This window comes from Orbicella faveolata, unplaced genomic scaffold (assembly GCF_042242905.1).
Source record: "Orbicella faveolata isolate gen_17 unplaced genomic scaffold, um_ofav_v1 contig_35, whole genome shotgun sequence".
In the NCBI taxonomy this organism is placed as follows: Eukaryota; Metazoa; Cnidaria; class Anthozoa; order Scleractinia; family Merulinidae; genus Orbicella; species Orbicella faveolata.
In genome coordinates this window covers 11,271,505-11,285,922 of record NW_028301564.1, presented here as the reverse complement: position 1 = coordinate 11,285,922, position 14,418 = coordinate 11,271,505, and the positions used below count along the sequence as shown (strand labels likewise).

The 14,418-nt window shown below is 40.1% G+C and overlaps 1 protein-coding gene and 1 pseudogene across 2 annotated transcripts in view; one reads left to right on the top strand and one right to left on the bottom strand.

Annotated features, from left to right (window-relative positions):
* The window catches only part of LOC110054773 (uncharacterized), a 28,876-nt gene extending 14,670 nt beyond the window's left edge, over nucleotides 1-14,206 (top strand). The window contains exons 7-21 of one of the 2 annotated variants that reach the window (XM_020761130.2): nucleotides 864-941; nucleotides 1,346-1,454; nucleotides 5,351-5,438; nucleotides 5,711-5,775; nucleotides 6,416-6,522; nucleotides 7,333-7,390; nucleotides 8,042-8,098; nucleotides 8,222-8,321; nucleotides 8,759-8,798; nucleotides 8,894-8,945; nucleotides 9,412-9,526; nucleotides 9,622-9,705; nucleotides 10,112-10,238; nucleotides 11,536-11,626; nucleotides 12,383-14,206. In XM_020761130.2, coding sequence (XP_020616789.1) covers nucleotides 864-941; nucleotides 1,346-1,454; nucleotides 5,351-5,438; nucleotides 5,711-5,775; nucleotides 6,416-6,522; nucleotides 7,333-7,390; nucleotides 8,042-8,098; nucleotides 8,222-8,321; nucleotides 8,759-8,798; nucleotides 8,894-8,945; nucleotides 9,412-9,526; nucleotides 9,622-9,705; nucleotides 10,112-10,238; nucleotides 11,536-11,626; nucleotides 12,383-12,469 — 1,258 coding nt within the window. In that variant the 3' untranslated portion in view covers nucleotides 12,470-14,206. The remainder of the gene's footprint in view (nucleotides 1-863; nucleotides 942-1,345; nucleotides 1,455-5,350; nucleotides 5,439-5,710; nucleotides 5,776-6,415; nucleotides 6,523-7,332; nucleotides 7,391-8,041; nucleotides 8,099-8,221; nucleotides 8,322-8,758; nucleotides 8,799-8,893; nucleotides 8,946-9,411; nucleotides 9,527-9,621; nucleotides 9,706-10,111; nucleotides 10,239-11,535; nucleotides 11,627-12,382) is intronic. The other variant, XM_089272762.1, reaches the window with a different exon arrangement.
* On the bottom strand, nucleotides 1,714-4,785 carry LOC149103270 (uncharacterized; annotated as a pseudogene).
* Nucleotides 14,207-14,418: the final 212 nt, after the last annotated feature.

The following is a 14,418-nucleotide window of genomic DNA, read 5'->3' as shown; positions in this document are numbered from 1 at the left end:
AGTGTGCTCATCTCCAGAGTGAGCGGTCCGGGTTCGAGCATTCTGTTGTGCTCTTGGGCAAGGCACTTTACTCTCACAGTGCCTCTCTCCACCTAGGTGTATAAATGGGTACCGGCAAACTTAATGCTGGGTGTAACCCTGCGATGAACTAGCATCCCATCCAGGGGGGAGTAGAAATACTCCTAGTCGCTTCATGCTACAGAAACCGGGATAAGCTCTGGCCTGGTGGGCCACTTGGCTCGTATGCAGACTCTATTCTCTAGGGAGAATATTGACCAACCAAAATTAACTTATTATTGACTAAGAGGAACACCAGAACGGATAATAACTAGTTAGCTTGCGGTCTTGGTACACAGGCTCAGTAAACATGATCTGAATATTTTTCCCACCTGGCTGTCTGCCTTATCTTCTTGATTAAAAATTTGTTTTTAAAATAGACACTGGTGTAATATAACAAACATTAGAGGTCGTGTTTATCTGCATTCCCTAACAATAGGAAGAGAGTTGAAAACACGATATACAACAGAGTATTTCTGACAAACTGCAAGGTGTTTGGGAACAGATGTGGTAAATTACTGCCTTGAGTGTTTGTTAAAGCTTATAAACTGAAACTAACTCTTACAGGAAAATGGAGAAAATTGTAAAAATTTAAGTATGCTTATTAAGATCAGATATCCAGACACTGACACACTGACAATGCGTAAACTTGGTGAATTATTAATGATTTCCAGACAGCTTTTTCTTGACTGACTGAAATCAACCGTTCAACCTGCCTACCCTGACACATGTCAGCTTGTCATGGTCTGTTTTATGGGATTGCAAAGTTACATCTATAAAATGGTATCTTTTTGTTTTGCTTGTAGTTTGGTTGGTCATTTGATTGAATGTGGGGCTCAATGTACTGGCGGCATCTTCACTGACTGGCAGACAGTCCAAGACTGGTAAGTGATAGTTTGGCAATTGTGAACAGTGACTTTCATAGTAACAAGTTGGCCAACTGAACAGCCTACAGTCAGCCGCCAATGGCCAGTAAACAGCCAACAATTAGCTGAAAGATGGCCAACAGTTGGCCCACAGACAGCTGACAATCAGCTAACAGTCGGCCAACTAACAGTCAACAAACCAAACCACTAATATTCAGCTGACAATAGGCCAACAGACAACTGACAATATCTTTTGGGAACTGTGCTCTTCACTTTTTAGAGTTTTATGTTTGACATAAATTATTTTATAAGTGCATGTTGACAATAATTGTCCAGTAGGAAAGTGAAGTTGTTTATTTTATTAATAATATTTATTTGATGTATTTTGAGATCATAGTATTTCTTTGTTGTTGTTTTAACAGGGATAATATTGGTTACCCAATAGCAGAGTGTGCTGCAGATGGAAAATTTATTCTTTCAAAGCCTCCTAATACTGGTGGCCTGGTGTCTCCATCTACTGTAGCTGAACAGGTTAGAGTAAAACAGTTCAAACTTAGCTATTTCTTGATCTTTATTGTTGTCCATGTGTAATAAGTTGACAAGCTCCATAGATTCTAACAAGACTTTATTCACAGGCCAACATGGCCGCTCACATGGCGAGAGACAAATCAGAGGATCATGGGAAAAGTCCTAAAGCATGATGGGACATACCTACACGCTTTCTTCTTCAAACAGGAACTCAAAAGAAACAATGTAAAAGGCTAATACATAACAGATAAAAAAAATAAACTTATAATGTCAGTGTTCTCTTCCAGTCCAGTCTCATTCTCGATCCATCCAGTCCTAAGCTACAACAGTGGGTATTCTGATCCTGTGACAAGAAAGGATCCTGCTTGAAGAGCAATCCATCATGAGCAGTGATTTCATGACATACAGGCCAGTACGGTCGTGCCAACTCTGAAACAGCAGCTTTGTCGTTGGGCCATCCTCTGCTGATAAGAGACTGGAGAATGATCTGCTCAGGATCTGTTCTAGCTGCCGTTCTGATGTCTCGGAGGGTGTTATCTTGGAAGCCAGAGAGATCAGGATTATTGGATTCAAACTCGACTCGGTACACCAGATGATCATGAAGTTGCTTATGAGAGGTGATGGGAAGAGGAGCTTGAGATAGAGTGTCAGCAATGTGAAGAGAAGAACCTTTGTGATATTCAACATGGAACGTGTATCGCTGGAGAGCCAGCATCATGCTCTGTAGACGACGTGGAGCTGAAGCTAGGGGATGTTTGAAAATAGTCTCCAGGGGTTGATGATCACTGTGAACAGTCACATCTGACTTTCCAAAAAGAAGTTGATCAAATTTGTGGAAGGCGTGAACGATAGCAAGGGTTTCTTTCTCAATTTGAGCATAGCGCTGTACAGTTGGTGAAAGAGAACTGGAGCAGTAGGCCACTGGTTGCCACTGTATGTTGGAAGAGTCGATGGCGTTTGTGGCAGGTTGGAGCAGTGCAGTGCCCAGACCATATTCAGAAGCATCCACTTGGAGCATGACAGGAGCCTTAACATCAAAGTAGCGAAGACAAGGTGCTTTGGAAACTAGCTCCTTGGCCTGTATGAGAGCTTTGCTATGTTGTTCAGACCAGAGGAAATCTTGCTTGATGTGGGTGAGGTCATGAAGAGGGTGGACTACTTCACTAAGATTTGGACAAAATTTGGACAGGTAAGTGATTATCCCCAGAAAGCGACGGGTGGCTGCCTTATCTTGAGGTTGCGGCATGTCCAGAACAGCAGTAACTACCTCTGTGCTAGGTTTGAGTCCCTCTGGAGTAAGGATGTGACCCATGAACGGTGCAGTTGACGTTTTGAACTTGATCTTGTCCGGGTTGAGTTTGAGGTTATGCTGAGAGATACAACTCAGCAAGGTTAAGACAGTGGCATCAGTCAGGGATTCACCGCGACCTATGACAATAATGTCATCGGCAATGTTCACAACACCATCTATTCTGCAGAGTACATCATGAAGGCGGCATTGAAATTCCTCTGGAGCTGCACTGACGCCAAATGGAAGTTGCGTCCAGCGGTGCCGGCCCCATGGAGTGTGCATGGTGGTCAGCATGGACGACTCCTTTGTCAACCCAATTGTTTGGAAGGCATCCTTGATGTAGAATACTGAGAAAATCTTTGCTTGGTTGAAGTGGTGAATGTTTTCCTTGAGGGTAGGTATGGGGTGAACAGGTCTGATGATTGCCTTGTTGATAGTTTGTGAGGGGTCCAAACAAATACGGACTTCAGCAGGTTTAGTAGCAGTTGCTGGACGCTCCCGAACCACCATGTTAGAGATCCAGTGTGTGGGTTCATTTACTCGAACCAGCTGACCAGTTTGGATGAGCTTATCTAGTGCTTCCTTGATGACAGGTAGCTTGGGTGCAGCATAGCAGTGAGGGGCCGCTTGGACAGGCTTCACTTCAGGATTAATGGTGAGTGAGAAAGGTTCACTCAGTTTGCCTAAACCTTCAAACAGTTCTGGATTCGTAAGTTTAATGTAATCTTAAGTTAACTCACCAAGAGGTGGTGGGGATGATGGGGTAGCCTCCAATTGATTGACAGTGTCCACATCATAGTTGATAATGCCCATGCGGGTGCTGTCAGCCAGACCCAAGAGAGGAGCATAGTAGTGTTCCGCAGTGATGATTTGGATTTTCCACGGCGAGTGCACTGCAGTGTAGTTTGCCCAGTGGTTGGGATGACTGCTTTTGAGTAGTCAAGGAGGCGAATGGAAGATGGGTTCACTGGCGCTGGAGGAAGCTTGTTGAGGTCTGTGACATGTATGGTGTTGCAGGAGCAGCCTGAGTCAACCTGAAATCTGAGTCACTTGATGGATGATGATGTAGATGCAGAAGGACTGAGGTCAAGGTCAACAAAGATGCCTTTCGGTGCAGATGAGACCTGACAGACATCATGCATGATGAAATAAGCGGGTTGATGAGGGTCGGTGTGGGTAACCTGTTCCACATCAGATACAACTTTTGCAGAAGAAGCCCTGCACACCTGTTGCCAATGTCCGCATTTTCCACAGGCATGACATGTGTCATTCGAAGCAGGGCAGGCACGACGAGTAGTATGGGGCATACGTCCACACCAAATACAAGTTTTGGAGTTAGTTTGTCCAATGGCAGGAGTGATTGGACGACAAGGAGGACAAGATGGCCCATTTGGTCTGTCTTCAGTGGGTGTGACTTTGTTAGCTGCTTCTTCAAGATGTTGCTGAGTGATAGCAGAGTCGGTTTGAATGCTGGCTTCAAAATCACGAGCTTTGGAGATGACTTGAGCAAAAGTGAGGGATGTTAAGTCTTCATGAAAAATTATGTCACTGCGAAAATGTCGAAATGAATCATTTAAGCCAATGACAAAATGTCCCTTTGTAATCTGTCATCCACTGCAGGTGGAAAATTACACTTCTGGTACTCTAAACGCACGAGAGTGTGCCACGCTTGAATGGACATACCTGGCTCTTGTTTCAGCTTTCGAAGAAAATTGTGTGTGCCCTGAATTATTGGTTCCCCACCAAGATAATGTTGTGAAAGCTTGGTGAGCCACTGAGCAGGATTTTGTTTTTCGTCTTCTGATATTTGAACGTCGATGGTGGTAGCTAAAATGTCCCATTGCACTTGGGGAAACGCACGGCGGAGAGCGGCCATAGCTTTTGGACGTTTGGCTGTTATCCAGTAGTCCTCACTGTCGATGGGTTTAGCCGGATTTATGAATCTTCCATAATGCAGAAGTCTCAGAAGTTCGCCACAGAAAATTTGAAAGCACAGCGGCAATCCGATGAGCTGGCATCGAAGATTGGTCGATCTTTGCCCATGGTGCAACAGAGTCTGATCTGTGAGTGAGAAGAGAGAAACTTGGAGAGAAGACAAATGATCGAGAAGAACACTCGAGCCACGTGAGTTGAGAGCAAGACTGCGACCTTGTAATCTTGTCCAGGAGTGGCGAGTCGGGACAGCAAACAAAAGAGCGGGTTACAATGCTTCTGACACCATGTAATAAGTTGAAAAGCTCCGTAGATTCTAACGAGACTTTATTCACAGGCCAACATGGAAGCTCACATAGAGGATCATGGGAAAAGTCCTAAAGCATGTGGGACATGCTTACACATGTGTATTGTATACTTTTACTTCACAATTGAACCTCTGCTAATGGACACAGGGTGCAGCATCTCCTTGGTGGACATGCCACATGTTCATGGTCCTGGCTATGTAGAAACACTGAATTTTCAACTTCTCAGAGATGGACACCTCTCCTAAGACTAAGTGGTCACTTTGTTTGGTCCTAAGGGTGTCCACTTCTGGGGGTTAAATGCACTGTTCTTCTAGACAACAATTTTACTTACTTCCTATTAAATATTTTATTTTGTGTGTCTTTGGTAGCTTGTTTATGAACTAGGAGATCCAGCTCAGTACATTCTTCCAGATGTTACCTGTGACTTTACACAAGTTAGGCTTCAAGGACTCATTGGTGAGTGATAACAGTCACAGGACAAATAGTATTATTTACTTAACGAATTCTTTATACTGATTGCTGTACTTTTCTAAATTTTAGTGTTATGTGTAGTTATTGTAGTACAGCTCATCAAAAAGAATATTTGTTAGGTGATGACAATGATTGGTCATTGGTCATTGTTATGTACAGTGCTATCAACAGAAAGCAGTCATGTCCCATTAGATATAATGCTAAAATACACTGTTAGTATTTAATGACCAAGAGAGCACTTTGTATTCCTTGGTTAGGATATGATGGTGGAGCAGTTCTTGTGCAAGGAGCAACTGGAGAGCCAGCCACAGATTCGTATAAGGTATCTCTTGTTACTAACTGTTACAGATCAAACTGGGGTAGCTTTTCACTTACAACATGGTGATAATGATGTTAAATGGTGTTAATCGCTTTCTAAAGAGTACAGTTTGTGATGTAGATGACGTTATGACTAAAATGTAGAATTGTATGATTAAGCATTCAATGTGTGGAATCAGTCAGCTGTTGGCCAATTGTCGGCCAACAAATACCTGGCATGCTTTCAACCGGTTACTGATGGCTCACCTCTTAAATCTTTTCAAGAAAGTGCGTATTATGGACGGTCATGGTGTGAACTTCTTCAAGTCATGCTTCTACCTTTTGTGTAAACCTTGTTTACAGTACATGTATGTATAAAAAGTTCTGATGTGTTTCCAACTGAGCACAAATTTGTTGGATACCTGATAAAGTGCAAAATAGTTTAGATTGGACTTATTTTGCATGCTTCATCGGTGAACACAAGAAAAGTCATATATGAGAGTAAGATAGTTTGTCAATGAAAATGACCAACTATATTGCAAGTTTGACAACAAATAGCATGTTCTTTCACAAAGTTGCACTGCTTAGTCCCAAAGGAATCAGAAATACTGGATGTCAGTCACATGTGAACCAATGCTGATAATGTGTTCTTGGGGTACATTCAGGTGTGTGCTACATATGCTGATGGTTTCCGTGCCACTGCAGTGTGTCCTGTTGGGGGGCCATTTGCATCACTGAAAGCAAAGAAAACTGGTGAAGCCCTCTTGAAAAGGTAATGATGTGCCCCTTGGAATTACATGTACATTTAGTATTGTTAGTGAGGAGAGGGATGCACCAAAATGTAAACTATAGAGTAGAATATTATTTACAAACAGTTAACACATAGCCTTGAATAAGGTATAGAAATTGGAAATATCTGGTCTAGGATAGTGTGTGATCAATTACTGGGAGACTGATCAGAGGTTTAAAGAACTTTGTCTAAATTAGGAATTAATACTTGGAAGTTGGAGTTGAGGTCAGTAGCGCACACGTCTTGTTTAGAAATGACTTCTCAACATCCCAGAATATCTGAATATCTTGAGTTAACATTTAAAACACTTTGAGGTCTCAGTCTGTTTTGTAATTGAAGAAGTCAACATGTCTTGGGCTCACAAAGAAAAACACTAGTCTCGCCTTCTCACAAAGTCTCACATTTATCATTCACCAGTCTTTAATCTATAATAAGTTACCTAAGATGTTTTGGTGTGTAGTCTAGAATAGTGAACATTGCAAAATGTAACTGCACTTAATTAGTCTGGTATGTGGTGCCCAGAGGTTTCAGAGTCCAGAACATAATTCACAGTTTCTTCTCCCCTAGGGTTTTTTAAGCATGTTTCATATGATGGCAGTCACTAAAGTTTTCAGATATGCTGCCAGGCCTTTAGATTAGTTTTCACTTATTGGTATTAAGTGAATGAGAAGTTTGAGCTTGAGCCTGGGTGCATGGCTACAGTCTTGCACAAGGACTTATTATAAGTGGTATTCATCTCTGTATTGAACCCTGACCTTTGCCCACTTAATATTATGTCATACAATTTCAAAGGACAAGAAGAATGTTTGAAGAACTGAAGTTGGATGATTACACAAGAACTCATGTCCAGGTAACAGTGTCACCCCTATTTATAGTTCTATGATTTGGTATTTAGCAACCTTTAAGCTGTTTTAGTAAGAGTTCTTTATTGTTACCATTGTTAAAATTGTCACCCCTATTTATAGTACTATGATTTGGTATTTAGCAACCTTCAAGCTGTTTTAGCAAGAGTTTTTTGTTGTTACCATTGTTAAAATTGTCACCCCTATTTATAGCACTATGATTTGGTATTTAGCAACCTTTAAGCTGTTTTAGCAAGAGTTCTTTATTGTTACCATTGTTAAAATTGTCACCCCTATTTATAGTACTATGATTTGGTATCTAGCAACCTTTAAGCTGTTTTAGCAAGAGTGCTTTATTGTCACCTAGTGTACCTTAAATATTCTAAGGTCATATTGATAATTCATTGATTACCTACAGATTACTCACTGATTTCATTGATTAGTATGTCTGGCTCTGTGCACTGCACACTCTATGACACTGCCACTGAGAGTTTGAAAATTCAAAAGGTCACATGTTTAAATCCAATTGGAGCATGGCTTTTGTTGAGTCTTTGTTTATAAAGCTGCTTCATAATTGGTCAAGATGGTTTCTCTTAAATTCTCTGATTTACACTTCACAAGAACAATGCAATAATAACATATTTATTACAACTTTTTAGGTATTAGGATCTGAGCAGACTTATGGAAAACATGCCTTTCCAGGGGTTTTGACAGCCGTAAGTAATAAAAGTACAAAAGATGTAGAAAATGCATGCAAACTTGCTTTAGTAACTGATGGAATTGTAAATAAAATAATTATTACATAGTTTTTTTGTGACACTTTTTCCCGTCCATTGAAGAATCCAAGAGAAGCAGTGTTATGGCTGGCAGTTCATCACCAACAGAGAAAAGCGCTGGAACTGTTTGCAATGGAGATTGCTTCTGCAGGAACTAGCATGGGTATGTACCAAACAAAAACTTTGGTGTTTAATTTCTATTACACTATGATTATAAACATCCAATTTTTGCACTTTTTTCACAAAAGCATGTTAGAAATCTGGCGTGCTGTTTGGCAAAGAAGGATGGCATGCACCCAGGTTTTTGGTAAAACAGAAAACTAATCTTTCCAGGTTTCAATCTGGCTGGTGTTAATTTTTTAATACATGGACTGAGCAAAACACTGCACACAATACAGACTGAGCCTTAACAGAAGTGATAGAGCAAATTACCTATATTATTATGGGAAAATAAATTTAGAGCCAGGCTGATTACACAACTGAGAAAACCAATCTTGTGTTTCATTTCATTTTTCCCCCTCCCCCTCCTGCTAAGACACACCCTTCTTCTACTTCAGGAGATATTTGATTTATTTAAAGAATATAGTCTTTCCTTTGCAGCTCCTGGATTGACTGCTATTGTAGGAGGCAGACCTAGAGTGTAAGAATAAAAATCTCATGTTACCATTTTCCTTTGAATAATTCACTTTGTTGTTTTGTTTTAAATTAAACGATGTTTTTTTCCATCTTGGCTAGATCACCACTGCTGAGGCTGTATTCTTTCTTGTATCCTAAGGAGAAAGTCAAGGTATAGATATAATTTAACATTTTCCGGTAAAAACCAAGCCTGGTTAAAGAAGAGTACAAAAATAACCAAAAAATGTGAAGAAATTGATTATTAAATTGGTGGTTCAAAACAGTGTATGAACAAATCAATGAAAACTTAGTTAACTTGATCTTGAAACGTTTTTGATTGGCAAGGTTTATTTATTTATTTTTGCCCGAGATAGATTGAGGAAAGTTTTTCCTTCCAAGTTTTCTATGCATAAATTATCTAAGACACAAAAAAATATTACTTAATAGATAAGAGATTATTTATGCATAAATTATCTAGATATCAATCGCCTTAATTATCTAGTTGTTAGTTACAGTTATTTCTCTCTCCCCTGGTGGAAAAATAAGGCAGGGTAATAAATATCTGGTGAACAAATTGTAAACTACAGGTCGGTAAGGAGAGATGGTTTCCTTTTAAGTCTGGTCTTTCTTGCCAACAGGTTGATATTCACATAAATGGTGAATACGTCGAGACGATGTCGCCCTCAGTACCAGATGAGCCACACGCCGAGAGAGACAGAGAGATGAGAACACATGAAGCCACGCCCAGGATAAGTACGAGCTATGAATCTTCCATAAATAAATTATATAGACATGATTATCTGTAATTCTTCACTGGCAATGCTCATGTTTGTGTTGATTTCCTTAAGGAATGCCAAAAGGCCGCTGTACATTTCCGCTAAGTTCATTGGCACTTACAAGGAGTGGTGACAAAGGAAATAATGTGAATATAGGTACTACACTGTTCAATATCTGAATATGCTCTTTTTAAGCCTTTGAAACAGAGCAAGTTAAATTAAACCAGAAGGTAAGAGAAAAGATTGAGCGAGAAAAATCACCGCACTACAATCCTAGGCGGGTCGCCTAACCTCTCTGTGCGACCATTATCCCGGCTGGCTTTTTCTCTTCTCATTGTGACAGATGTAGCTGACAAGAACCAATCACAGCCAGGGCAATTACAAACGAAATCGTTGAACCAGTCATTTTAGATTAGCATCTCATCCGGGAGGACCAGTCATACTGTCAGTCGCTTTATAGATCTTTATAAGCGCCAAAGGTGTTCATCACTTTTTCCTATGTAAAGACAAAACTTTGCCTTACATCACACTGAATGTTTAACTTTATGTACCTTCGCCACAGGTGTCATTGCTCGCCACCCATCTTATGTTCCCTTTATACGCGCTGCACTGACTGAGGAGTCTGTAGAGAAGTATTTCAAGCACTTATTTCCCTCCCCGCCAGAGGAAGGACGCTGTAGAGTTAAAAGGTACACACTTCTTTTCGTCTTATTCCACCAGTATGAAATTATGATGAACTTGCTACGCGAACATGTTTTTATTTTGTGCACGACTTCGAGATGCGTAAACTGAGTACAACTGCACTTCTGAGTTGATTTTTTGACCGACGGTCGACAAATAACAGGAAACCGTTAGGTGAGGATGACCATAACAAGGAGACAAACGGGTTCCAAAACAAGGCCTGGCTTCTATTAAAATATATCAAGTTTTTCTCACTAAGATACAATTCGTTTAGATAGACTGCTATTACATTACACCCGCTTTCAGTGTTACGTGCATAGGCGACATCTTTCGACATGCCATCTTTCGACCTGCTATGTAACCTGGCCTACTCAAAAATGTAAGCACAACGGACCTCTTTACGGTCGAACTCGAATTGTAATGATGAAAGATTGATTTATTTGACATTAAATTAAGGTTAGGAGTATCAAGAAGTCATTCTGGCAGAAATAAGTCGACTGTTTTGAATGTTTACACGTTGCGAATATCAAAAGCGGCAGCGACCCAATTCTACCGGAAGTTACTATTGAGAACGGATCGATTACACTAAATCGCTTGAATCATTCCGTAAATAGGGAAGCATGCAAAGTCCAAAATCTTCTTCAGCCATTTGAGGTAGGTAATTATCATTTACTTGTCATTTCCTCTGCTAATAACCGGAAAAACTACCAGTTTCACAGTTTAACGGTCTTTCATAGCATGTCGAAAGATGGCATGTCGAAAGATGTTGCCTATGCACGTAACACTGAAAGCGGGTGTAATTTCCTTGTATTAGTTGCATCATTGAAGGAGCTACGTCGCGGAATGTGCATGTTGAATACTTCAGCGCACATTGTTAGAAGTTTGTTGTTCGTAACTTGCCCTCTCCACTTTGAGCCATTCTCAGTTCATCTTATACCCCATTCACACCAGCTAAACTAGTTTAACTAAATCAGGTTTAGGTTTTCCCAATTTGTCGATTACCCTTTGCAGTCATTTGAAAAGATAAATTTCAAAAACTCTTGCTACCATATTTTAATTAAAAAGGTTTTTGTAAGTTGTGTGGTGTGCACGGTATGAACAACTAATTGTACCCTTGCTGTTGTTTAGTTAAACCACTTTTAACCATGGTTAAATATTCACCAATGGCGGTAACGGAGTGTTAAGTGTATTGTTGTCCCTTACTGTTTTCCTATCTTTCGTTTGTAAGTTTTTTTAGGTTACATTACATCGTGACACAGTTCCTTTAAGTAAACCCACGTTCTCTTTTTTGTTTGTTTGTTTTAGATACGAGCTTCCTGGAATCAACGCGTTCAACTTTGTTTTAGAGGACGCATTAGGAGGGGGTGGGGTAACTTCACTTCGCAGTGATCCACAGGTAAGGCTTAAGAAACACAGCGGGCGAGGTTCGTAACCTTGCCAAAAAAAGAACGAGACCAAAAATTCTCAAAACGGACCGAACGAGCCAACTCAATAAAGTATTTATTATAATGGCTCTTTTAAAATTCTGCTGATAAATGAATGCGTGCCTGCCATCCTTTCTTGGTAACGTGCGAGCGATATTCACGTGCACTTATTCACGTTTTTTCAGGTCGGTTTCGGGAAAGTTCAACTCAAATTGTCCGCCAGATACAATGTTTTGAAAAAGCAATTCGTCGAAACTTTTTCATGAGCGGTCCATCTTAGCGGTCCGTATTGCGAAATTCGGACCGCTAAGGGAACCAATCAGTATTCTAGTTTTCATTTTGGACCAACATTGTGAAAGAAGTTTGTTCAACTGTTTTGTACATTTCTCGTTAGTCCAAAAGAGATGCCCACTCGTTGTGGCTGATGTGAAATCTTATTTGTCCCGACTACGATCTTGCCTTTTGAAAATCTATGTTTTACACCCGTGATTTCTCGTACAATCTATCGTCTTCGACGAAAAAAAAAACAGCAACAAAAATACTGCTAGAGAAGCCAACGTTCCGTTGATATGAAATTTCAAACTGGTGGCGATTGTAACGAACCGTGTTCCATCTGAAGTTTCCCCGAAGACCCCACCGAATCAAATGTTTTGGAAATTTTGATTAAAGGGAGACCGCTCAAAAACATATAACAGTGATCACACTTGCCGTATATCTTTTTTTCGCAGGGTAAAGCCCTTGGTCAGATGCTTCTAGACTTTAGGATAAAGAATGTTCCTGATATTTTACCTTCTGTTATTGAACCAAACCTTTAAGGACATACGCAAAGTGGTGATGGAATGCAACCAAGAAGTTATGCAGTGGGTTTGCCGTGGTATTCCTTAAAATGTTGCACAAGTGATTGCAATTTTCTGAATGTGACAGCTTTCTAAGCTGGCGTAATCTACTATCAAGACCAAGATGGCGGCTGCTCGATCTCTTGATCTTTGTTCACCGTTACGAGACAGGCCGCACAAGACTGCTTGCTGTGGGCAAGCATAAAGTTTTTGTTGCCGAGTTTCCGCAATCCTTTTGAAATGGAGAATTTGATTTCGTCCTGTTTCGTGCAACGCTTACTGCAGCGAAACTGTACAGCCCTGCAAATGATCACGGAATCGCGATGATCATGGGACCGCAAATGATCACGGGACTGCAAATGATCCTGTTAAAAAATGAATGGCATGGATATTTTTATGAAGCTGTTGAAACTACTAATTCATGACAAATTTAAAACGAAATAATAAACAAGAGAAAATAATTAAAGAAAAATAATAAAGAAAAAAATTGAAACATTTGTACATGCATTGGAGAAGCTTTTTAATGTCAATGACTAAGTAACGCAAGGTTGGCTAAAAAGTTAATTTAACCCTCAGTTGACAGTCGTTCGTCGTTGGTGGGACTTCTGGTTTTAAAATCAAAAGTTAGTAAGGTCATCTCAACCTTGTAAACTTTGCCTTCTATGTGTTTGTGACCTGGTGTAAAGATTTGCTAGTTTTTTTTTTTGTGGGCCATGAAAGCAAAACCCGCAAAGAACGCAACATATATTAGAAACCGCAAAAATTCGGTGTAACACGTTACCACATCATTCCATTATCCACCCCTTTATCCATACTGTTTCAATTATTTTTTTTTTTTCGACGAAATCATTTACGGTCCAATTTGGGGTTCGTTTATTGTCCAATTTGAGATCATTTACGGTCCAATTTGGGGATCATTTGTGGAACTGTACAAAACCGTTGCGAAACGGAATTTATCGGAATCATTTACGGTCCAGTTGGGAGATCATTTATTGTACAATTTGGGATGACTTTCGGTCCCATTTGCGGATAATTTATTGTCCAATGTGAGATCATTTACGGTCCAATTTGCGGATCATTTGTGGAGCTGTACAAAACCGTTGCGAGACGTTCATTTCAAGGTGTGTTACATCAGGCAATTTCTCGCACAATGAATAAAATTTCCGGGGAACAATTGGTAACTGTGACTCGAAGCACATTATGGCAGAAAACGCTATTGCATAGAAGCTAAATCCTAAATCGTCCAAGACGTAGGATAAATGAATGTGATGCTATACCCGTACTTTGGTGTTTGTAATGGTAATTGTGTAGAGTGGATCAATTTGTTAGTGACGAATACTCAACGCCGGGCAACACCCAGGCTTTTCATGCATGTGTAAATGCTGAAAGCGAAAAAAAAAAAAAATATATATATATAATAATAATAATAATAATATAAAAGCCAAAATATTCTGTGAAGTGTGGGCAGACTGCTGAAAATTGTAAGTTTTTCTCATGTAGTGCGATGTACATCTAGGAATTTTTTTGAGAAATAAAGGGAAAAGATGGTGTTAAAACTTTAAAACTCACTGCATAAAACAGATAAGGACTTGATCCGAGCTCCTGTTGAAAGTCGACTCAACTTTTAGCCAGTAAATTGTGCCTGCTTTTTTAACGATTAAAGTTTCCCATTTCCGGCATCTTAGCGGAATTTGCAATAAACACATTCAAGGGTTATTATCGTTTCACTCTGTGCTATTATAGGGCCTTGTAGGCCTTCACTTGCAAACAGGCCCTGCGTTTGCTCCGTTTGATAATTAGATCAGGTACAAAGCCTTCCCTACAAGGTTTTCTCGAAGGCCTAGGGAAATGGACGCGTATCTGTTTTTTTTTGGTTTATTCTTTTTTTTTTTCCGGGGGGTGGGAATGAAGAGGCAGGTAGCCTGATA